General features: G+C 42.9%; 1 protein-coding gene across 11 annotated transcripts in view; it reads left to right on the top strand.

Annotated features, from left to right (window-relative positions):
* Positions 1-19,780, top strand: part of BMPR1B (bone morphogenetic protein receptor type 1B) — a 448,166-nt gene extending 428,386 nt beyond the window's left edge. For 10 of the 11 annotated variants that reach the window (XM_018049153.1, XM_018049148.1, XM_018049150.1 and 7 more), the window contains 3 exons: positions 10,400-10,575; positions 14,307-14,437; positions 15,959-19,780. In XM_018049153.1, the coding sequence (XP_017904642.1) occupies positions 10,400-10,575; positions 14,307-14,437; positions 15,959-16,084 (433 nt within the window). In that variant the 3' untranslated portion in view covers positions 16,085-19,780. 11 annotated transcript variants of the gene reach the window in all.

The following is a 25,976-nucleotide window of genomic DNA, read 5'->3' as shown; positions in this document are numbered from 1 at the left end:
ATGGATTTTTTTTTTCCCTCCAAAGAGACTCTGTAGAAAATGAGAGTCTGTCACAAAGGAAAAAGCCAAGGCAAAGAATAAAACTGACGAGAAAGGACTAAGGGATTGGTATTTTCACCCAGAAGTAAAGATGGAGAGGTGATAAAATGATAAACCCTAAATATATAAAGGTCTTCACCAACTGGTGAAGGTAGAGGGTAGCAAATTGAAGTCCTTGGTCTTGAAAAACAAAGCAGGAGGAAGTGCTTTGGACTGTAGCTTCAAGTTAGAAATATGAACTGCCTGCTAATAAAGATGATTTGAATCTTCTTTCTCTTCTGAGTTCTTTTTTCTGACCTACACCCTTTTCTAAGTCTCATCTACCACAGGGAACTTTCCGTGATGCTTCTTAAATTACCAGCATTTTTCCTTCCCTCCCCTGTGAAATTTCTCAAGAGTTCTAAAGAGTAATTTGCTTTCACAATCCAGTAATTCATGATATTTTGCAATTTGGCTTGTGCTCCATCTCTTCTGAAGCTCCTTTCCTGAAGGACAACATGGATTTTGTCACCAGAAGCCTGTTTTCCTGTGGGCCCACCTCCCCTGTGCCCACACCGGTCTTCCTCCTGTGTTCCTTTGTGTTTATTCCAGGTTCTCCTCCTTTCTCTCTGTGGGTTCTGCTCTCTTTTTCGTAAGTATTTTTCCACTTCTCAATTTCATGCTGCACGTGCTTTCTCTCCCCAGTTCCCAGTTTTGGTGGATCCATTCTAAAGAGTGAGGCGTGTTTCCTCTGTTGCCTAAGTTTGTGATTGCTCAGTGAATGAATTCTGTCTCCATGATATTCCCAGTGGAACTGGGTCAGTTGGGGGCCTCCTACCATTTTTCTAGATCCTGGAGTAAAGCATTTTGTGGTTATTTCCTCTTCCCAATTTGTCTTTTACTTACTGCTGCCAGATAGACTTTCTTGAAGCATAATTTTGGGCATCATCGTAATTTCATCATTTGCTCTGGCTTTGGGTTAAAATGTAATTTCTCTCACGCCTCTGAGTGTTTTTAATACGCTTTTATCTTTATCTGGATACTTACTATCCTCTCCTTTATTTCAGTAGCTACTGCTTCATAATTTTATCCTTTGCTGCTGCTGCTAAGTCGCGTCAGTCGTGTCCGACTCTGTGCGACCTCATAGACGGCAGCTCAACAGGCTCTCCCATCCCTGGGATTCTCCAGGCAAGAACACTGGAGTGGGTTGCCATTTCCTTCTCCAGTGCGTGAAAGTGAAGTTGCTCAGTCGTGTCCGACTCTTAGCGACCCCATGGACTGCAGTCAACCAGGCTCCTCCATCCATGGGATCTTCCAGGCAAGACTGCTGGAGTGGGGTGCCATTGCCTTCTCTGATTTTATCCTTTAGAGCCCCTGTTATCATTCCCTTACAAGCCTGGCTTTCAGCGAGTTTCTGTTGTATGGTCATCAATGACTGCTTTTCTGTCATTGTTACTGTAGACGAAGTTCCATGAAGGTAGATACCATGTTTTTCTTAAATTTACATCTCTAATCTTTCTTTGGTGCTCATTAAATAGGGGTTGCTTCAAAATTTTGTATAAAGCTTAAATGTATATGGACTATGGGATGAAGGGAAAAAGCATTTTTTTTCCTCTTATCTCCAGAGATTTTGCACACGCTGAATTAAATCTAACTTTCTATTTTTATGTCCAATTTATATGGACATAAAACTCTCCAATTTATATGCTTTATTTTGCAAGACTGAGCTTATTTGTGTTTTTTCCATGTGTACTCCATGTTTGCTACTGCTTTGCTTAATCCCAGGGACTGGGGAGCCTGGTGGGCTGCTGTCTGTGGGGTTGCACAGGACACGACTGAAGCAACTTAGCAGCAGCAGCAGCAGCAGCAGCAGCAGCAGACAGCATATAACTTGGAATGCCCTTGCCTCTCCATGTTACTTAATCCAGTCTCAGAGTTACCTCTAAGCCACTTTACTCATCCCCCAGGTGGGAAGGATGACATCATCTGTTCTGCTCCTGTGATAATTTTCTGACCCTTGTCTGCCTGACCCTGTAATTATTTTAGTGCATGCCTCATCTTACCCTCCTCTTCACTGGGCATCTTGAGAGTCCATGTCGTTATGTGATGTGTTTCTCATTTGACATGACTTAGTGAGTTACCCATTAGAGATACTATTTTGAATCAGTACACGTTGGCAGTATCAAAGTAATTAAGAACTCATCGTCTTAATAGACCTTAAAAAAAAAAAAACAGGAAAATGAGTATCTATTATATTTCTGAAACTTAGTTCTGCTTAATGGGAATGAACTAAATGAACTCTCAAATTTCATACAAACCCAGATATAAGGAGTGGAAGGAAATACATTAAGGGATAATTCAGAGATTTATTTGGCGTATATTGACTGTTTAATGGAGAGAGGAAGGATATGAGGATACTGGCTCAGATGAACAACTTCCATAGCTATCGCAAAGACCTCATATGGCTAACTAGCAGCTGTGGGATCATTTTCCATCCTGTGCCTCTGTTTCCTTTATATTAAATGGATGCTGAATTTGATCATTGGAAGTCCTTTTCATGTTTTCGTTTCATATATTTCAGAGGAACTTTGGTCTGCTCAATTTTTGAGCCTCGCTTTTACGCCTTGCTGCACACAGTTCTTTGTTTTCACTCTTCCTGACTTTCCTGTCGTGGGGGAGTGTGAAGCACAGACACTTACAGCATTGTACTGCAAGCTAACCCAGGGCTGAGTTCTCAAACTTCATATGTGAACTTCCTGTGAGAACTTAATCTTTACTGTCGTCTCTGTGTGCTAAGTGTTCTCTCAGGCTTTTAAATGATTTTGGGGAGGTTTCCAGTGACGTTCGGAGACGGAAATGGCAACCCACTCCAGTGTTCTTGCCTGGAGAATCCCAGGGACAGAGAGCCTGGTGGGCTGCCGTCTACGGGGTCGCACAGAGTCGGACGCGACTTAGCAGCAGCCGCAGCAGCAGCAGCCAGTGACGTTCACAGAGGGTGGACGATGCGTTAGAGGTTTCCTGCTCATTTAACATCTTTATGCTGTATTGTTTTCTTCGTGCACACTCTTGAAAATGATGTAAGTGCTGATGCATCTCATTAGCCAAAGGCAGATGGAATCCGCGTGATGCCACGAGAGACACTCCCATTAACCTGAGTCTCTCGGGATAAGAAAACAATGACACGTGGAATCTCATGGAGGAACTTACAGAGCTTTCCACCCTGCCCTCTGGAGGATCACACAGCCCCTCTGGTACTTCAGGGACAGAATGCTAAGTTTTCTTAGTGAGGGAGTAAGTCCTGCCTGGCTTACGGCCTTTCAGGTATTAAATTTTATATAGAAAGCCTAGTGAAGACTGGGCTGTAACACACATCTCCAGACGGATGCCTGTCCAGTTGTCCAAGTGCAGAGGAGATGGAGAGTCTGGCCCAGAAGGTTCTCAGTGTTTTTTGTCTCTCAATGACGTATACACACCACCACTTCTGGTGTGTATACTTAGTGGTTTTTGAAAAAAAGGGACATGGTTATGTGACCAGCCAGAGTCACAGACCAAGCATGCGTGGACGAATGCCCAATCGGGGTTTCTGCAGCCTCATCCACCTTCTTGAAGAGTTTCCATGTCAAGCTTCTCTTTCTAAGAAACCCTGGGATGTCTCAGGGTTTACTCATAGGAGCAGTAAATTCTGTTGGTGCTGCAGAAACCCCTCCTCACTGGTTAATGTTTGCCTGGGCAGAGCTCAGTTCCGCAAGTCAGTTCCATAGCTGTTTGCAAGATACAACAGGAGAGAGGAAGGATGTGCGTAGTCCCTTCTTCTGTGAGAATATTTCATGCTTTGAAAGGTCATTTTTGTCTTCCTAACAAGAGATTCAATATTCTCTGGTGTGGTTCATGTGTGGTTAATTTCTTGCAAGAAATGTGTGGTAACATTCCTTGAACGAATCCCTGCTATGGATTCATAATTAGAAGCTTAATTAATGTGAAAAAAATTAATATAAGGTTAAGATAGATATTATACCTTTAAATACCAGCTTTATTCTCTGCCATCAAAATGAAATTCTTCTTTCTGCCCTTCCTCCAGTGCATGAGAGCCAAGAGTTAAGGCACACCCTGCTCCACTGAGTTGGAAGCGTGCTCAGGTTCATTCTCTGGCCTCTCAGGATGATGGAAGGAGGCCCCACTTCCAGCCTTTATGCATCCACAGGGGCTCTTTGATTCTTTTCCTCAGTTCTACCAACACCTGCAGTCTACACGCTGCTGTAGACACCAGTATTGGGCCACTGAAGGCAGCCGCCTGGGTACAGGCTGTAAGAGGCTGCCTGGTTTGTAGACAATAAAACCCATTAAAATGATCTCCATGTGCAGAAGTTCTAAACGGTGTCAGTGATAAGATGCCCTCGTAGGAGAGGGCATCACTTCTACTATCCTCTGCTTAGTACATACAGCCTTCCCGCACCTTCAGAGAGAAAAGTCTTGGTCTTGTATTTTTTTTCTGCTTCTATCTCTGTCTGTTCCCGTCCCCCCTGACCCTCTCTCTCTGACAGACAGACAGACAGACAGACAGACACACACACACACACACCCCTAAATCATCTTACCTGGAGTAGTTTCCTTGAAATCTCTCACCTGCTTTGTGGCCCCCCAAAAGAGGAGCCACTCAGCGTGTGTCCATGCAGGGGACCTTTGTCATCAGTGTGAACCTTCTCCGCCTCCATGCTGGAATTTTCTTTATAGCACCGTCATCCAGGCGACACTGGTCAGAAATAGGAACTTGGTTTTCATCCCTCTTTATGGAACCCCATCTGAGGACTCCCTGCATTTGAGATTCAGATACAGTTAGGCTCTATCACCCCTGTCTCTGTCCCTCCCTAGTGCAGTAGGGGGCTCAGTGTCCTGCGCAAGCACATCTGTGGATCCTAAGGAGCTTGATCCCTCTTTGCCGCATCAGGCTTATGCTGCTGACACATGTCGCACCTTTTTTTCAGGACTTACCTACTCGTTCTTCCCCAAACACTGTCAGCTCAAGGCTGAAGACATGTTTACTAGGTTATGTTGTAGGTATTTCATGAAATTTAGTTATAAAATTCATACTACCAGAACATTTGCCCTTATTTTTTTTTTTCTACAGGGCCTTAGCATCCTGCCCGAACCCTGGGCCTGGGGGAGAAACCCTCTTCTCCCCAGCTGGCTTGCCCCCTACCCTCAGCCTCCCAAGTTTCTGTTCATTTCTTACTCAGGAAATTTTAGGTATTTTTTATTTTATTCTGTGTCAGCACCAGTGTCTCTAAAGTTCATAAAGAAAATTACTGGTTAAAGTATGATTCTGACACAAGGTTTTTTCTTAGAGAGGAATTTACTAGACCTCCCTTAACTTATTTTATTCAAGTTTTACTTTGAATTTCATCCAGTTCTACTTATATCTCAGTGGTACTCACATTGACAGGGACAAAAGCCTTGTTGGATCTAGTAGAAGTATTAGTTGGGAAAACATAATTAAGTAAAAGTGTCCTTGTAATTTTCTAAACCCAGTTCTTTAATCATGACCCTTTGTGCGAGTTTTGTAGCCCTTCTCTGTGAGCAGGGAGAAGAGATCACAGTTCATCTGGAGTGAGTACAGCACCACAGTTTGATGGAGCATTTTTAGTTCTGCTTGCTAGAAATGTGTCTTTTCTGTAATTTTGTCCAGTTTTTCTTTAGGCTGCTCTGAGTCTTAGTTGTGGCACACAGGATCTTTAGTTGTGGCATACAAACTTTTAGTTGCACCATCTAGTTCCCTGACTAGGGATTGAACCCAGGCCCCCTGCCTTAGGAGTGGAGAGTCTTAGCCCCTGGACCACCGGGGAGGTCCCTGACCAGTGTATTTAGAGGACTTTTGATCTTGACAGCCTTATGTCTCTAACCTTAATCCTTGTCGTGTATGTTTTTCTTGTTCCTGATTCTTCTGAGTACTTATTTATATTAATGTTTTAAGCCTACAGGAAATGTTAAAAATAATGAGGCACTTGTAATTATTTAACAAAATTAATTAGCAATAACAAATATTAACAATTTGCCTTAGTTTTTTTTTTTTTTTAATAAAAGAAATGCACTGTTAAAGAGAGTCCTGTTGCATTTTCCTCCCTATTTTATCCCCCTTTTTCCTTCCAGAAGTAGCCAGTATCCCGGAGTTGGTATTTATATTTACTGTGTGTGATTTTATAATTTTCACACACATGTGTATCTGTGGCCATCTCAGCACACAGAATTATTTTGTGGATTTGAAGTTCCTTTCTCCACAGCATTCATCTTTTCTTGACAACCTCATCTCTTGGCCCTCCCATCCATCATGGAGAAGGAAAGTAGGGGATGGTGAGGCCACCTGCCCTCGTCTGCTTCCTTCTCTCTCCTGGGCCCTTTCCTTCAGGTGCTCATACCTGTCCTTAAGGATCTGCATCTTGTCCTAACGCTGGGCCTGGGGAAGAGCCCCTCTGATTGTACTTCCTGTCCCTTCTGCTGTCTTTGCTCTTGCTGCCCCAGTGCTAAATCGCTTTTATTTCTCTTTGTGACCTTGAAGATAAAAACAAATTCCATTTTTCTCTCCCCTTATTTGGAAACAGCTAAGATGATGTGACTGAATACCTAGGAGAGAAATGCAGTTTAATTACTTTCAAGTAGGAAAACCCTCCTGAGGGAAAAGGGACAGGACTGGGTGTCTTGGAGAAACTAATACTTTATAATGTTGAATGGAAATTACTTATGAGTATGTTTGTTCTTTAACATATAGCACTGAAGGCTTTTGCTATTGGGTTGATAATCCTGTACAAAATTAATTTGCTGAACAAAATGCAATTTATCTTTCTACATGGCTGCCATGTTTCATTTTATGGCCTATGTATAACAGAGATTTTTAAGTTTTTCTTTAAATCATACATAGCAAAGTTTACTATTAAAAAACCTTTTCCTTCTTTCATTTAAAGTGTATTCCCTACTGCCGTGTGCAAGACACATGGTGAATGGAGATGGAGTGGGGACCTGCTCTTTAGGGACAAATCCAATGATTACGATGTCATTCAGGCTCAAGGAGTTTACTGTCTTTGGTTGGAAGATGAATATTCATTGAGATGCCACAAAGGAGAATATTTATTCAGGTTCTTCTAGGGGAAGGTATTTATTCAGCTCTCCCAGGGGAGATAGTTATTCCAGCACTGGTCGGGGAGCACTTGGGATGGAGAGTGCAAGGTGGGGAGGGCCACTAGTGGCTGGGGTACTGTGTAAATAAGGAGCTGGTTTTGGAGCATTTGATGGGCAAGCAAGTCCTCGACTGAGTGTTTTTTCCATGTTTGAGGGAATGAGAGTCTAGAGAACTATAAATAGTCTGGCCATCACAAATCCTGAATCTGTTATCCTCCAGTACCAATTAGCTTTTAGTTTTCCCATAGATGTCTCCATGTTACGCATTCTGTTAGCCCTTCTTGACCTCCCAAATCCAACTAAAACATTAAGGACTAAGTATAAGAATGGAAAAGAATTGTCTAAAATCATTACCAACTGAGGTTAGAGTATTGCCTTTGGCTGAAATGTACTCCTGTGGGGCCCATGTTCTTGGGAATGTTCTTGGTTTTCTTTCCCAGAACATGTTCTGGAAGATGATTTAAGCCTTTCACCATCTTCTTTCCATCTGCAAACCCCCATTCTCATTTCTCTACACAGAACCCAGAATCCTCTATCCAACCCCTGCACTGTTTTCCTCTAATGATTCAAAGTTAAAAGCTGTAACACACACATTAATGGAAAACCCGCTGTGTGTTCACATGAGAGGTGTCAGTGGGCAGAAGAGGAGAGAAATTGCGGTATAATTGAAGGGGGAGCCTCTGTGGCACCTTTTACGTCTGCTATTTTCCCACGTTATCATCCAGCCTCTTCTCTTTTGTGTTCTTCCCTTACTATGTACTATTTAGGTTCACAGGTGACATTTGTCTATTGCATCCTGCTGATAAATACTGTGATTCATATTTTATACTCTTTCTAGTCTTAGAAAAAAGCCTAGAGCACTGAGACCTACATTTACTGATGGAAAGGAGTATGAACTCTTTTTTTTTTTCATTAAAAAAATTTCCTTTAACTATTATTTTAGGAAAATGGGCTCCTTCAGAGTTGTTGCTTTTAAAAGATCTCGAGAGGCCTAATGAGTATCCTAGTGACATATCTGGTGAAATAGCTTTAGCTGAAGAATTTTAGATGGAAGAAATTTTAAATGGTAGTAAGGATGAAGCTTTATATTTATACATTTTAGTAAATGTTAACAGTTTTGCGATCTACAGAGGGATAACTCCCACCCTTTAGGTTTTCCCAATGACACTATGTTTTATGTTTTTGAAGACAGAGATTGAGGCAGTAAGATCTGACGCCAAGTTGTTTTTTTTTCTTCCTCAAAAGCCACTGTGTTGTTGTTCAGTTGCTCAGTCCTGTCCAACTCTTTGTGGCCTCATGGACTGAAGCACACGAGGATCCCCTCCACTGTCTCCCAGAGTTTGCTCAGACTCATGTCTATTGAGTCGGTGATGCCATCCAACCATCTCATCCTCTGCCACCACCTTCTCCTTTTGCCTTCAATCTTTCCCAGCTTCAGGGTCTTTTCCATTAAGTATGCCCTTTGCATCAGGTGGCCAGAGTATTGGAGCTTCAGCATCAGTCTTTCCAATGAATATTCAGGGTTGATTTCCTTTAGGCTTGACTGGTTTGATCTCCTTGCAGTCCAAGGGACTCTCAAGAGTCTTCTTCCGTACCACAATTTGAAAGCATCAGTTTTTTGGCACTTAGCCTTCTTTATGGCCCACCTCTCACATCTATCCATGACTACTGGAAAAACCATAGCTTTGACTTTACAGACGTTTGTTAGCAAAATGAAGTCTCTGCTTTTTCATATGCTGTCTAGGTTTATCATAGCTTTTCTTCCAAGGAGCAAGCATCTTTTAATTTCATGGCTGCAGTCACCCTATGCAGTGATTTTGGAGCCCAGGAAAATAAAATCTGTCACTGCTTCCATTGCTCCTCTTCTATTTGCCATGAAATGATGGGACTGGATGCTATGATCTCAGTTTTTTGAATGTTGAGTTTCAAGCCAGCTTTTTCACTCTCTTCTCTCACCCTCATCAAGAGGCTCTTTATTTCCTTTCCACTTTCTCCCATTAGAATGGTATCATCTGCATATCTCAGGTTGCTGATATTTCTCCCAGAAAACTTGATTCCAGCTTGTGCTTTGCTAAATTTGCTGTTGTCTGTGATGCAGTGTGATGAACGTGGTATTTGATATATGCAGCTGTTTTCTGCATTGAAGAAAAAGAACAAACATATCAGTGCTTGAGAGTGAGTGGAGTCTGATGAAAAGGAAAAGAAAAAGAAAAACTCTTGGGAATCAAGAGAAAGGAAGGTTTATCACAGATTAGAGACTTCAGTTTAATCATGAGGGGTTTTTTTTGTTGTTAATCTTTTCTGTTTTGCAGTTGATTCACCCATCAAAATAGGGGCTCATTGCTCCTTATTTCCACTAGTTTCTTTTGAGCTGTGGGGCTTGTTGAACTTGTGATGCATGCTTAGCATTGTGCTGGCAGTGATGTTACATGTCTCCTCTCGTTAACTGTCAGCTTCTCAAGCAATCATAGTTTGGCAACTTTGCAAACTGGGTTCACAGCTCCAGCTCCAGCTCACTGCACTGAGACCATGGTTCCCACATGCCAGCCTGCAGATGACTGTCCTTCCATCAGGAATTTTCTCCCGGTCTTTGCAGAATAATAATTAATAGATCATGTTGTGAAATTGTCTGGAAGCTAAAGATAGTATATTCAGTTATTTTCCTTTTTATAAAAAAATACATGTTATTTGGTTTATGAAATAATAGTGCTAGTAGAAATCCTTTTTATAGGTCTCTGCTTATCAAAGTAAAAAAAAAAAAAAACCTTTGCAAATCTTCGTTGATCCTCTCCTCCCTTCCCTTCTTACTTGTTTGTAGCTGCAAAAGCCTCCCAACACTTGGCTTAAGAAATATTGTCTCAAATCAGATTCACATGTGCACCTGCCAGTTTTAAGGGCAAAGCTACTAATATATGAAGGGAAGGACGGTAAGTGTGACATTGAATCGGTATTTATGAATAGCAATAATGTAGTTTACATTGATCTTGTGGCAGTGCTGTCTTCTATGTTGTAGCTTCATTCTGATTGTCATCTTTGTTGGGTTTTGACCTATGAATATCGAACTTTTGGCAAGAAATATTTTTCAGGAAAATGTTATGCCTTGAAAGGATATCCTTTCTCACCTTTCACTAAAGCGCCGAATTAGGAATCCCCTGACCTGTCATTCATTGCTCCTCTTCAGAGCTGATAGCACTTTGCCTGACTTTCTCCTCAGTGACACGAATGAAGTTGACATACCACCCAACACTCGCGTTGGCACCAAGCGCTACATGCCTCCAGAAGTGTTGGACGAGAGCTTGAACAGAAATCACTTTCAGTCTTACATCATGGCCGACATGTACAGTTTTGGACTCATCCTTTGGGAGGTCGCTAGGAGATGTGTGTCAGGAGGTAAGTGACAATGATGCTGCTGGAGCTGCTGCAAATCCTTTCTCTCTGGTCAGAAATCAGAGTTATTGTGTTGTTTACTAAATCAGACTTGATTTGCTTTTCCCCTTTATTTCTGTTGCTGCGATCACAGTCCTCCCAAACCATGGTATTTAACATCTTAGAACTGTCTTTGCCACCTTCCCTCCACCTGCTACTACTACTGAGTCTCTTTCAGGCACACTGTCAACTTCCTCTGGCCTTTTCAGAGCTCACCCCCTTCTACCATGTATATTGTCTCCTTTCTCTCTTGAGCTTTTCCTCCAGCAGTTACTCCATCAAGTCAAACCCCCTTTCCTACCCCTTCCAGCTTCTGGCCTCACCCCGAACATCAGTGCCTTGTTGCCTGTGGCTTCCTCTGTACAGATGAAAGGAGACACATCAATGTGGGGGGATACCCATTGTTTAAGCCCCTAATTCTTGAATTTCTATGATACGTCCTCATAAACGAGCTTGAAAACATAAATTTGTATCAAAAGGAAATTAAAGCATAAGAATGTCATTATTGTTCATGATAACTTTTCTATAAACATAAGGAGTCCTTAGTAAAACTAAGAAAAGATTTTTTTTAATATTCAGAGGTAATATTTCTGTAGTGTTTTGTCCACTGCTGCATAATTTGCTCTTAGGCAGATTTGAACATCTTTTAGGTGACGAGCTGAGTTGCAGGCTCTTTAGTGTCAAGTGCCCTGTTTATGCCTCTACTTTTGGTTGTGCTGGTTCAGAAAGTAACATTGCTGCCTTTCCTCATGATGGCTGGTTCCTCACTTTCTCAAAAATTTGAGCTTATCCAGGGATCTGATAGTGCAGCAGGCACTTAACTAGTACAGGGATTTTTTTCTTGGACCTGCCATTTATTTGTGGACCTTTGACGCGTTACTAAATTTTTCTTTGTTTCTGTTTTCTTATTGTCAGAAGGACGTGAATGATTGTATCTACCTCAGATGCTTGTTGTGAGGTTTCAATGATTGTAAAAAAGAATTAAAACTGCCTGGCGTGTAAAGAACACTCAGTACACGTTAGCTATTATCTTTCATTTTCGTTTTGGTTGGTAGAGACTTAACTTACATTTAGAGTCATGTTTAAATATGAAGGAGAAGCAGTAGATCAACAGGCATTCATGCTTTCATAGAAAGACCTTCAACGATGGCTGCTAATCACTCTGGGAACTCTGTGCCTCTTGTAAGCAGTTTGAAATAGGAAACTTTCCCTCTGAAATAAGAGAAGTCTTTAGGCCAAAAGAAAAGTGAATGTAGGGCAAGTTTCCTAAACAAATATCGTATAAATCTCCTGTTGGAATTATGATTTCATGCTTTATTAAGAGTAAACAAGTCTATTCTTGAATAATATGCTGACACTTATTTTTTTTTATTAAGATAGGTTTACAGAAGTTAAAGGAGTAGTAGAGTGTAGTTCAGCTCAGTTCAGTCCAGTCGCTCAGTCGTGTCCGACTCTCTGCGACCCCATGAATCACAGCACGCCAGGCCTCCCTGTCCATCTCCAGCTCCCGGAGGTCACTCAGACTCACATCCATCGAGTCGGTGGTGCCATCCAGCCATCTCATCCTCTGTCGTCCCCTTCTCCTCCTGCCCCCAATCCCTCCCAGCATCAGAGTCTTTTTCAATGAGTCAACTCTTCTCATGAGGTGGCCAAAGTACTGGAGCTTCAGCTTTAGCATCATTCCTTCCAAAGAAATCCCAGGGTTGATCTCCTTTAGAATGGACTCGTTGGATCTCCTTGCAGTCCAAGGGACTCTCAAGAGTCTTCTCCAACACCACAGTTCAAAAGCCTCAATTCTTCAGCACTCAGCCTTCTTCACAGTCCAACTCTCTAATTAAGTTTTCCTGAACATCTCAAAGTGAATAGGGCTACAAGAAGACTTTATTTGAAAGCTTGTGGGCAGGAATACAGGAGCCGTGATTCTCTACTTAGGAAACAAGCCAACCTTATGTAGACAGCAGAGTGTTAGTTGCTTTTCTACGGCTATCTTTGCCTGTGGGGGTTAGAGAGGTACTAACATGTTCCCTTGTCTCCGTATGAGATTGATGTATATTTGTCAGAAAGACTCAGCTCTGCCTAAGACCAACTGTATGGCATTGGGCAAGTTACTTAATTTTTCAAAATCAACTTTACTCATCTGTATAGTGCTATCTTATAAACAGTTTTGAGAATCTAATAAGATAAATGATAACATATACTATTCATGCCTTGCAGATCATAGACTCTCAGCAGATGAGTTTCTTTGCTCTTCCAGAGGAGACAAGCACAGAGATTCTATTCTCTAACACTCTCCTTTATGAGGATATTGGAAATCTGGGGACTTATCTTTCTAGTCTGGATTCTTTTGGGTAAAGCAGACACATCCAGGTATAGGCCTTTCAGGCTTTGGGAGAAAAGAGAAAGTTTTGAAGTTTCAGACACAAAGGTAGCAGTTGTGGAAAATTTTGATAATGTTATTGCATGATAAGGAGAGAGGAGTAAGGCCTAGAGTGCAAAGACAGACTCCTATGAATTGATAATTTTGTGTGGTTGGCTCTGTGTCTGTGGTGGCCTATATACCCACCCCAGCACCATGCATCAGTCCAGCCAGGTAAAGTGCTGGCATTAGGCACCAGGGAAAATCTGAGCTGAATGAGATCAACAGCATCCTTGCTTAAGATTTCCAGAACCATCATCTTGAGAATTAGGAAGGGAGGAAGAACGGGAATGAGAAGAGCGCCTCCTGTCCAGGAGATCTTTGCTTCCGTTATCTTATGTGGAGATGACACACACAGCAGAAGGAATTAGTAACGGAGATAATGCATATATTTTTGATCTGTAGTCTCAGCAGGGGACAGAATAAATGGTGAGTTGGAGTGATCTGAGAAAACTTTTGAACCTTCTGGTCCTTCATGATTATAAATGGGTTTGAGTTTACAAGAAAGGACATAATTAAGTGTTAGTCACTCAGCTGTGTCCGGCTCTACAACCCCCATGGACTATAGCTCACCAGGCTCCTCTGTTCATGGGATTTTCCAGGCCAGAATACTGGAGTGGGTTGTCATGCCCTTCTCCAGGGGATCTTCCCAACCCAGGGATCAAACCCACGTCTCTTATGTCTCCTGCATTGGCAGGCTGATTCTTTACCACTAGCACCACCTGGAATATAGTATTTTAAATTTTCAGTGTGCAAGAATACATTCTGATGATTAAGCAGAAAAAAAATGTACATCTGACATTTTATTCAAGTAGGATTCACTGCCAAATTTATTATGAGATTCATAATCCCATATTGCAGTAATAGAAATAGTTACATATTGTGCAGAATGAGTTTGGGGTGTGTCTGCCAAATTTGCACAAGATTTATATAGATTTTTAAAATTTTGGCACAGAGTACAAGAGCCTTTATAAAATCAGAAGTAAATTTGAGATGTTTGTTTACTTAGCTTCTAGAAGTTAGGAAAAAAGCCTTGAAAGTGTATAATAATGTTTCCATGTGCTTTTTATTCATTTTTTGAAAATTGTGTCATTTGGGCCCATTTTTTTCAAGGTTGGTGGGTTTTTGTGTTTGTGGCTTTTTTTTTTTTTTTTTTTTTTTTGCTGTTTTTCAACCTAAACTTGTCTTTGGTGCCGATAGAGGTTTCCTCTGAGAACAGTTTGTTTGTTAGACTTTTATTTCCTCTTCACAGAAAATAATCTTCTTAATATATTTTCAGGTATAGTGGAAGAATATCAGCTCCCCTATCATGACCTGGTGCCCAGTGACCCCTCTTACGAGGACATGAGAGAGATCGTGTGTATCAAGAAGCTGCGGCCCTCCTTCCCCAACCGGTGGAGCAGTGACGAGGTGAGGTTGGAGGTCACCGCGTGGCCGTGACCAGTGTCGAAACAGGCTTTTCTCCTTTTGCCGAAATTCCAAATATTTATTGCAGGAATTTGTCTTCTCTGTTGGGACAGTAACGATATGTCATGGCAGCAGTCTATATGGAGATAAGTGCAGTATATTACATTATCTGTTCCTTTCTCCTGTTTGATTTTGCCGCTTCCAAAATACATTGAATGGGTCAGTGTTTAGCCGACATAACTGCTAACGTTATTTCATTTATTGGTGATTCCCGACCCTTGCATAGAGGCTGTTATTTCTCCAAATGTGGGTGTGTAAAACATCATGAATTTTCTCCATGACAGACTCATACAGCATTCTCTCATTTAATGAGAGAAGAGGTAGGCATCTGAAGAATTGACTTTTCTATACACAGAAGTGGTACAAGGTCACCTAGGTGAGATGCCTGACTGTGCGTGGATCTTCCTTAATACATGACGGGATGCTGTGGGAACAAACCCACACTCAGTCGGGCTCTGAGTGCGTCCTGGTGAAACCTCCACAGGTCTGAGAGGAGCTGCCCGGAAGCCGGAAGTGAGCCGGCCAGCCTTGCCTCTCCTGCCCGCTCTGCGCCTTGCTCACCCGTCTTCCGTCCGCCCTGTGAAACTCTGGACCCCTCGGACCTGGAGTGTCTGGCGGCACTCGGAGTGCCACATTCAGAGAGGAGTTTGAAGCATCCCTCAAAAAAAAAAAAAAAAAAAAAAAATCCAAGCCAGTGCAGACAAATGGACACAACACTGTTTATAAACCAATTCTTCAGTGTTAATTGCATTTAAAAATCACTTTTGGTTCTTGGTTTTGTGGCCAGTTACTGAAATGCTAAATAATACACGTTTCCCAGTGAGCTGTGCAGAAAGCCTTATAAGATGCTGGAGTCTATATTATTTTGAAGGTGGTTATGGGCATTGATATTGCTCAGAGTCCCTTCACTGAGGATTTCTAATGAAGCCAAATAGTGCTTTTCAACAGGAAGGCCAATAATTGACATGCCACAGGAGAATGCAGGAGAAACTTGTAGTGAGGCTGTGCACAGGTCATTAATCTTGTAAAATGGTATAGTGTGGCGCTGTTATTGTAGTGGACAGCAATGATTGAGGAATAACCATGTTTGTTTGACTAGTATGGAATTAGATAAAAGATTTAAGCTCATCGAGTGTTAGAGATAGTCTGGGAGTGTGCAGTGGAAAACAGGCTCCCTGGGTATTTTTGTATTTGTTTAATCTGACTTCAAAACACTCTTCTACAATCAGCAAAGCCACCTGCTTGCTCCTGTCACAAGGAAGACATGAAAATTTGTTTAAGTCCTTTAAGATTTGCATGAGAAAGGAATTTTTATGGAATTTTATGCCTACATGCTTTTAAGACTATCTTTTAAAAGTACATTCAAATTTCAGAAACCCAGAACTAGAAGCCAGTATCGAGTGCCAGCCTTGCAGATCATATGTTTCTGTCATGTAAGTCCGGTTCTCCTTTTCCTTCCTGCAGTGTCTCAGGCAGATGGGGAAACTCATGACGGAATGCTGGGCTCACAATCCTGCCTCAAGACTGACAGCCCTACGGGTTAAGAAAACACTTGCCAAAATGTCAGAGTCCCAGGACATTAAGCTCTGAGGCAAGAGTAAGTGTCTCTGGACAAAGCCAGTAGATATTCTTCTGTTTGTGGGCAGAGCAAAAGATGTTCCAGCAGCATCCACCGTCCCAGCCTCGAACATCCTCCTGCTCCCCAGAGGGTGTATTCTTACCGCTCAGGGAGCAGCCTGGACAAACAGAAGTTTCCAGAAGCACAGATTCCTCATGTCTGTCTGTAGGCGGGAGAAACTGCCTGGGTAATTTGTTCAAGATATGATGCATGTTGCTTTCTAAGAAAGCCCGGTATTTTGGGATTGCCTTTTTTTTTTCCTCAAAAGATAATTTTGCCAAAATAAAACAAAAATGTAGATGTTTCAAGGTATATACTATTTTAGTTTAAAGAATGACAACTAAAGTTCTTCCCAGAAACTCTGCTGGAAGGTAAATTAAAATAAGTGTTTCCATTGGTAAAATGTTGTTGCACTCTACCAACCAAAAGACAATCGTTGAAGCTGGAGAACCGAATGGAACCCATCTTAAAAGCCCCCGACGTGCCCCTGCCTCCTCAGACCACTCTGGCCAGGCCTGCACTGGGGCAGCCGCAGCAATGTGAACGCATCTGGGTACCGGCGCCGCCTGTGTGGGACCACCTCTGGGGATTCCCACCCATGACCTTCTGCAGCTTCAGAGGATGTGGGACAAATGAAGGTTTTACGAGACTCTACTAGAAGTAAATGTTAACACTATTCTTCAGAACCACTTTGTATTTCTGATTCTGTTAGGTTTTTTCTTTCATTAAACACAAACAAAGCTTTTGTGTGTGTAGGAAGTTGAACCCCTGCAGGCTTTTGATCTCTCAAATGAAAGGATCAATATTAAGTAAAGTGGCTGTCAGCTGGGTCGAAGACAAGGCGCTTTAAAATAGAGATAATTTGCTCTTGAGCTGTAACAAGATGATGTCAAAAAGGTAGGCGGTGAGGATGGAGGTACACGTGGCTTGTGTCTTAGGTATGTGGAAGAGACCTCCTCGGCCGCATGAGGGGAAAGGTGTGCACAACTTACTGTGTACAAAGAGGGTTTCTTTTAGTTATTATCTGCCTTTTCTCTGTCTGAGTTTAGAGGAGAGGAAACATATCAGGTTAATTGAACTAATTTTAATTTTAAATTAGGTAACTATAACCTCCAAATGGAACAGCAGAGGAATGCTAGTGGAGACCACAAGATATTATGGCTGTCGGGACTGATTCTACAATAGGTACAGATGGAGGATGTAAGTCTTAGGTGATAGCGTCATGTCTTAGGAGTGCTGACTCAGTTTATTTTTACTTTCATGACGTTCAGCTCACTTTTTAATTTATTATTGTTTTCTTCTCTGTTGCACTTGTGCAGAACATCTCTCCACCTGTTCAGTTATGTAGGCACACAAACTTCTGAGCAGCAGGAGTCAAATCATTGACAGGGCCAGTATTCCTTAGCAACAGGAGCATAATAAAGGGTACAATTGTACACATCCCTCTCAACCTTATTCATTTACTTCCTGACTGTGGTTTTCTTATGCTTCTTAGAATTCTGTAGTGTGTAGCAAAGAATTGGGAAGCCCGTCTTCTTTGCCCTTAAAAAAAAAAAGAACAAACCCCCAAACAGCAATTCTATTCTTTCCAGAGTACTCCAGGGGGCAGTGTTTTATAACACATTTTCATTTCCCCACTTGGTGGCTGAAGGATGGAGAGTTTTTGGAAATGTGACAGCTGCAGGAAAAATGAGAAAATATTTTCCTGACTTCTGAAGTGAGCTTGCAGCTGGTGACTGGTTCCTCCAGAAAGCATCCGAAGGCAGAGACCGACCGTCTGGGAGAAGCGGTGTTCTGTATTCAGCATTCACTCCCCAGTGCTTCATAATCACAGCTCCTTTGTGAAAATATTTGCTTAATCCTTGAATATGAAAAAAAGTTTCTGCTTTTTCAAAGATTAAAAACAGTTGGTTCCAAATATAATTAGAATGCTGCTTTTACTGATATTAACATAACCTGAATAATAGTGTAAATGTTCCCTTTTCTTAGGTCAAATATTCTTTGCGATTGCTTAGAAGGAGTATCTGGCTAAAGCTAAGTGGGTTAATCATCTGAGCCTAGGAGAGAAACTTCAGTGCCTCTAATCAGATCATCTGTAAAACAAATAAGTAAACATTTATGTCAGTTAAGTGGGGGCATGTTTGTGTTTCTTGATTTTCCCTAAATTTAGGTGATATTTGGGCTTAGCGCTTAGATAACAATGTGGTTTTGTTTTTAATAAGTTCTTATACATGGATAACTTCAAATCAGAATATACTGTGGAGAGGTGATGATTTGAAGGGTAAACTAGATTTCCAGGGAGGTGTTGGTTCCTGTGAAAATTGGGAAGAAATTAAGATAGTGTCCAAATTTCTTTCATATAATTTGTTTGGTTGCTTTGGAAAAATGGATAGCTTACTTTCTAATTCCCAACCTGGTATACTCACTATGGACATTAAAAAATTTTTCCTGGTATACTTAAAAAGACACATTAGTTACTGTTGTGTTTTAATGATATAAGAATTTATTTATGAATAGATTTTTTTTCCTGTCTTACCAAAATCCACCTCACTTAGGAAATATTAAATTGTTCTTAAATAGACTACCTACTCACTTCCAAATAATTAATTTTGATTTTTAAATTTCTGGTAGCTCAGAAGTGAATTTTATATTTTTGTTTTGTCTCTCAATAGAAGAGTGGAGACCTGGAAATAATGTAGATGATTGCTTACTTTCAGGATGATTTCAAAGACTAAAATTTTCTTCTAACCTTTTCCCTGCAAAGGAATCCTAAAATATTACTTGTTAGCTAATATAAGTTTTGTATGCTAAGATATTTGGGTTTATAGTTTATGTATGTGTGTGTATATTATATAAATATATGTATATATAAATATTATGTTCAGTTTGGAGTCCGGCACAACTCCATTATGTGGATTAGAGAGTAAAATATTATGGATGATAAAGTACTAAGTGAAACATAATATTTATTTATGAAAAGGTGTAGATTGTTACATCACAGGCAGCAGTGCTATGAACATTGTGTGTGAGGAGACAGGTCTCTGACCTGAAATGCGCTGCTTGAAAGACACTAGTGACCATTCTTTTTCTTCTCAAAACAAAACTTCTTATAAAATATGCTAAGATTTTATTTACAGGGAATTCTTCGACACGTTTCAATTGCTGCGTAGTCAGGTAGAGCGAGTGCTGAATAATGATCGGCTTTCATGTTTCCAGAGCCACGCATATTCATCAGAAGTGACAGTGTTTTGTGTTGTTGGTCTGTTCTTTGTTGGTAGGTGGAAAGGCACTGAAAGAAGTACAGGTTTTTAAACTTGAATAATTCTATAGTTATAGCTCCTTAGAAAGCTTAGTCACATAGCCATGGAAAGGAAAGAAGGCATCAGAAGTGACTTAATTTAGCACTTATGATTCCTTTTGTAAAACAAAAAACAAAAAAAAAAACAATGCCATATTTTTTGGAGAAAAGTTAGACTATATAAGGGATTTTGTTGTCTGTTTCAAAAGAAGACTCATTTGTGTTCTTTTGGGGAACCAGTGCCTTACTGAATTTGTATATACTGTAATTATTCAGAACTAGGGAACAAACAATTGTATTTGTTACAAATTGTATATGGCTTTGTTTTAACATTCCCCCTAATAAAATGGTTTCATTCTCCCCTTGGAAAGAACATGTCTGTTGTCTTATAGCTGTGCCTGTTCTCTGTCTCTAAAAATGTCACGTTGTAACAGGCGGGAGAGGCAGTCGTGGACAGCGCCGCAGGTAAGTGTGCGCCGTGGCGGCAGGAGAGCGGGACGAGAGGTCTGATGGCTCTGATTCTGTCTGTAATTAGGAGGAACAGTCATCTGCTGGGAGTGAGAGGAAAGGTGGGAGCCTTGGTGACAAGGTCACAGGCAGATGCTTACAGGCAATGCCGAGGGCCCCATTGAGATGGAGAAGGCTGACTGGCTGGTGACCGGGGCGTGGCTGCTGGGCCACCAGACAACCGGCGTGTGAACCTGGGCCCCCTCGTTCTCCCCGCTCTGTCAGGGTACCCCTGTTTTGACCTCTTGAAGACTTGGCTTCTTCCCCTTGAAGAGAAGAAGAATATTAATCTCTACCGCATGGAGCGGCTCTGAAGATTAAATAATCCATGCCATGCCCCTAAGCATTAGGTGAAGCACTCAACTATTGCTAAATATTAGCTACTATTACAAATTCCCCGTGCTACTCTTCTATGTATTAATAGTTTTATGGTTTTATTTTTTTCTATCAGGAACTCAGATGCAGGCCTGGAGACGGCGACAGCTGGTTTCATTTCAGGTGGGAGTTACCAGGCATATGCAGCAAGGGGCCCTGGAAAATAAGATTTATCATCAAGGGGACAGCTGACGTGTTCCAGAGGAGGGAGGGGGCTAAAGAAGAGGCAGGCGACAGGTCCAGGGAAACTAGGTCAGAGGGCAGGTAACTAGCCTGGGGTCGAGGTGGTGCGTTTGCAGTTACTGAGAAAGAGGCTGTGTTCAGAATCAAGATTTCAAAGAGTGAGTCACAAGACCAAGGACAGGCTGAGAGTGTACTCACAGGGGTGGATGGATTTATTCATGGACAAAATGATTGATGATGACACGTGTGTGCCAAAGCCAGGTCGTTGGATCTGTCTTTGTGGATTTCAAAGCCCCCCAGGATGGTGGTGGTCTAGTGACATGAAGATTGTGAGACAGGATTCACCAAAGCCATCATGGGATGGGGGCAGAGGGTGGAGACAGAGGCTGGTGGGGCCTGATGTACTACAGAGTGGGCATTCATGCAAGGGCAGTGACCTGGAAGCAGCGCCCCAGTGGCAGGAGAGAGACTCCATCCTTCTTCCCGACTGTGAAGTCCGTGGGGTGTGGAGCTAACAGGTTGTTGCTGCTGTTTCTGAATCAATGTCCCCCAGAGAGGAGACAGCCATCTGCAGAGGGAGAAGGAACTCGTTCGGTTGTCTGTTCATGGCCTGGGAATCCGGGAGGCCAGAGTGAAAGTTGGTTTCGAGGCCATCCGGGGGTGGCTTATAAAGTAATGAATCTGCCTGCAGTGCGGGAGACCCAGTTCTATCCCTGGGTTAGGAACATCCCCTGGGGAAGGGAATGGCAACTCACTCCATAGTATCCTTGCCTGGAGAATTCCATGGACAGAGGAGCCCGATAGGCTACAGTCCATGGGGTTGCAAAGAGTCGAACGTTGCAAAGAGCAACTTTCACTTTCTACTTTCACAGTGGTGACTGGATCCAGAGAGAGGAGACCCAGAGTCGTTGGGGCACTGAGAGCACAGGCGGGCTTCACCTCAGTTCCCAGGGGCTCCAGGGTGTGTGACTGGCTGTGCTGAGTCAGCTGCAGTAATGCCAGGAGAGTTCACGCCAACATGGGGATTCAGATGGATCTAAGTCACGTGCATGGTTTTCATCATCTCAGTTTCGTAGAAGTACATAGTCTGAGCCCCAGACCTCTTTCCTATAAATTGAGACCAAAACCCACCTCATGGGGCTCTGAGGAGAAACAGATGAGGTGAATGTGGGAAGTCTGTGTGGCTCCACTCCAGGCACAGAGCAGGTGCTCGTAAATACTGCTTTTCCTCACGGACATTAATTTTGCAGGATGTAAAGCTGGCAACATGTGAAACTAGCCAGAGTCTGCAGTGGGGACACCCTCTCCCACCCTGTCTGCACCCCACTCCTGGATGCTGTGGGCTTTCCTGGACTCAAAGGCAGAGATGGTAAACCCCAGCTGAGGTGAACAGCATCTTTGCTTGCCCGGGCCACTTTTAAGTCGCATGCTTGGTGGTTCCTTCCCATCACTGCAGCAGAGCACAAGTGTTCCTGCTCTCAGGACTTTTGTTCCTGTGAAGCAATGCCTTCCCAGGTTGTGCTATTAACTGGCTGTCGGGAACTCTGGGGCTGATAAGGGTTCTTTTCCTGGGCCACATGCCAGAACTTTCCAGTGACACCAACCCAGAGAGGGGCTGGGGTAGCCCTCCTCCCCAACTCGGAAAATATATGTGCGTTTTGTTGGGTGCAGTTTCCCAACAGCAGCCCCAGCCACCAAAGCTCCAAAGCAGGGCTCAAGGGATGGTCGTGGGCTGAGCCTGTGCCACTGTGAACGGTCTTTGTGAAGTGCCGTTTCATTCTTTGTGGAGTTTCTATTCTTTAAATGGCGCTAACTTCTCAGCCACAGTGCCCACTTCTCCCTTCTGTTTTACCAGGACTCTGGTTTACCCGGACTCTGGTTTACCCGGACTCCAGTGCCACCACTTTCTCAGCTCTGACCCACAGCTGGTTTTGTGACTCCAGTCTTGGATGGCCTTAAGTCAAGACAGTACTGTCAGGACAGGTCCAGTTACTCACAGGTTCCGGCGGCCAAGGCTGAGGGGCAGGAATGGGCAGGAGCCTCCCCTCTCAGAGAAGCTCCCTCACCTGGAAGAGACTGCCTCACAGTCCCCTGCACACTCGGAGGGAGTGGCCTGCCATCCTCCAACAAGTTGAGCAGGTCGGCCTGGTGTTTGCTCTAGCTCTGGGCATCCTCCCTTTTCATTTTGTACCTACTAATGTAGCTGTTGCTTCCCAGATGGCTCAGTGGTAAAGAATCTGCCTGCAATGCAGGAGATGCAGGAGACTGGGGCTCGATCCCTGGGTCAGGAAGATCCCCTGGAGGAGGAAATGGCAACCCACTCCAGTATTCTTGCCTGGAGAATTCCACAGAGGACCCTGGTGGGCTACAGTCCATGGGGTCTCAAAGAGTCGGACACAACTGTGTGATTTAGCACACATATACCGTGTGGCTCTTTGCAGACTTTTGTTTATTTTCAAAATTTTATTGAAGTATAGTTGACTTTTAATGCTGTGTTAATTTCTGCTGGTAGTTTCATGTTGAATGTAGTTCCCTGTGGTATATGCTAGCATCTTGTTGTTTATCCATCCTACACACATTAGTTCGCGTCTGCTAATCCCAAACTTCCAATCCATCCCTCTCGCATCCCCGCTCTCCCTTGGCAACCACAAGTCTGTGCAGAATTCATCTAAAGTGGACTATATGAGGGTCTGGCCTTCGTTCACTTTCTTCCCAACTCTCCAGGGCCTCTGGCCCACTGTACCCAGACCCAGTCCCTGCTGTAACTGCTCACTGATATCACTTGGGAACTTATAAAATACTCCCAAGGCCTAGTCTACACCCCAGAACTATGAATTCAGGTTCTCTGAGAGTGAGATCCAGGCAGTCATTTTGTAAAGCTGCTCAAGTGACACCATTGTGCATAGAGGCTTGAGAAGCATTGTTCTAGAGCCTCATCCTGGCCTGAGGGAGGTTGTGGTTACCATCCGTGCAGAGTCCAAGTGCTTTTCCATGCTATTGAAGAAACACTGGGTGACTGACTCTTCACACAGAGGAGGGCTCTGTGAAGGAACAAGTGAGGCAGCACACTCTGTTGCTTATAAATATAATTTATTACCTGTTTAAAAATTCTTTCTTACATTTTGTACATGTTGGCTGACAGGATAGATACAGGCAAATTTACAAACCAAAGAACTGCAGGAAAATGGAGAGAGGCAGCCAGGGCTAGCACCCCTCACTTCCAGTGCACGGCGACTCAGATGGGACCCCAGAGAGCACACCTCTGCAGGGGGTTTCTAGAAAAGGAATTGCATAGAAGATACAGCAAGAGGGAACTCCGAAACAGTAAAAGAAGTGTTCCATATCTGAAAAGTTAAGGTTGTGTCATTGTATTTGAGAAAAGAAGGACAACACAGCACAAAACCTTACTGTGCCGTTTCTGTAGTTGAACTGTCCCCTGGGACTAGCAGGTGGGTGACATGTCTCTATAGCACAGACTGCTGGGGAGTTTTCTCTGACAAACATTGGTTGTCTTCTTTAGAAAGAATGAAGAGAAGGTTGCCAATGTGTGACAGGTTAACATAAACTCAGTGAACACGTACAACACCATGACACACCACACACACACACACACACACACACACACACACACACACACACACACACACACGGATGCTCTTCCCTGCAACTGGGCTGAATGCATCCTGTTGGAAGGGTGAGGATCTCACTACCAAAGGGGAGGCCTGGGGAAGAGCAAAGGGGAGGAGGCAGGTCGCACCCTCAGCTTGTTCTGACCGCTGTTGCCTGGAGGAGTGTGTGTGAGAATTTATTTGCCCATGTTTACAGGTGTCACATAACAATATAAAAGGGTGAGGCATTTTGCGCTGGCTGTGGATTTCTTGCTCTTTTGCTCGATCAGGTTTGGCATCTGGGACGTGTTTCAGGTCACAGTTCTTGGATGTTGCCTCCCATAGTGCTGACCTTCAGAGGTCAGGGTTTATCAATGCTTAGGCTGCTGATCAGCAATAATTGCCCATGATTCACCTTCTGAACTCAGTACCAAGGGTTATTCCACCCTGGCTGGTGCCATCATCTTCAGTAGCTGCTCTGATACTGCCAAGTCCAGGAGACTGTGAAATTTAAGATTGGCACGCAGGACTTAAGCATATTGGCTAAAAGACCCTGAAGTGTTACAGCTTCAGCAGCTTAGACTTTTGCTGAGGGACAGTCTGGAATGGCAGGTGTGGAGGCTGGTGTATACCATAGCAGATGCTTTGTCTTGTGGGCAGCTGACCTTACCTCAGGCCACCTTCCTTTTTCCCTTCTCCACAGCTGGTGGGTCAAGACTCCTGACACTCTGCCGAATCCTAGATCGTCTCCGGACAGTTCTCTGTAGCAAGTAAAAGTCTAAAGAATACGGCTGGGTGGGAAATAGCTTCTGTATTGGTTGGTTTTGTTTGCCAGTGCATTTATGGAGTTCCTGTCTGTCTGTCCTGGCAGCACTTTCCTTGACCATGCTGAAATACAGCCAGGCATGTGTGTTATGTCTGGGTGCATGAGCCCATTCATCTTCCACCTGTAGATCAATGCAGGCAGGTGACAGGGCCACCAAAAATGCTGAGAGCCATGAACTCTTCTGAAGACAGATTTTTAGAGCAGGATTTCCAAAAATGGGGCAAACACAGGGCTGATAAGACTAACGTATCAGGAATTTAATTGTTAGTATGTAGAGCAAACACACCCAGTGACATGTAAGGCCATCTCCCTATTTTCACAAATTGGTTTCAGGCATGAATTATGGAAATACTTATGACTCCATTGGCTTACTTAACCTGTATAGACACAGGCTTAAATTATTAATGCTTACAATGTATTTATCCCCCTTATGCCTTATTCCATAAAAAAATCATTTGAGATGCAAAGAAACTTTTTCAAAATAATCATTACAGCCAGAGATTATACAAATAGATTTCTTAGGGTAAAGAAATAGCACTTGATTGCACAGAGGCAAAGTTCTAAGGATTTCAGTCAACATTAGCTCAGTAAAGTTTAAAAAAATACAAAAAACCAAAAAGGCAAAGTGTAATAGTTGGTCCTGTGAGGCACTCAAAAGGTAAAACAACATTTTATTACCTTGAGATAATCAGTCATAAAAATATTTTCCTTATTGGTTCCATAAAATCTAATGCTCATTGACCACTATCATCTTTACAAATAATTGATTTTGAGGGATGGCATGATGGCATTCTGACTCACAAAAGTGCCTCTGCTCTCAAAGCAGATGGATCAAACCCAGTTTCACTTGGCTGTGTCCACAGGCATCCTTCCTGTCATTGGCCTCAGACTTGGACTGGGGTCTCTGTGCAAGACTGATAACTTGTCAGGAAGCCTCGCTCAGCAAGAGCCATAGCTCCCGTTCAACCTGAAGTCTGAAGACTAGATAAGGAAACTTTCTCTACCTCCTTTATACTCTCTGGAAGGTCAGTATTTTTATGTGCTTGACCTCACGTGGGCAGACCTTG

Source organism: Capra hircus, chromosome 6 (genome assembly GCF_001704415.2).
Source record: "Capra hircus breed San Clemente chromosome 6, ASM170441v1, whole genome shotgun sequence".
Taxonomy (NCBI): Eukaryota; Metazoa; Chordata; class Mammalia; order Artiodactyla; family Bovidae; genus Capra; species Capra hircus.
The sequence above is the reverse complement of the archived record's forward strand: the minus strand, read 5'-3'. Positions and strand labels throughout refer to the sequence as shown.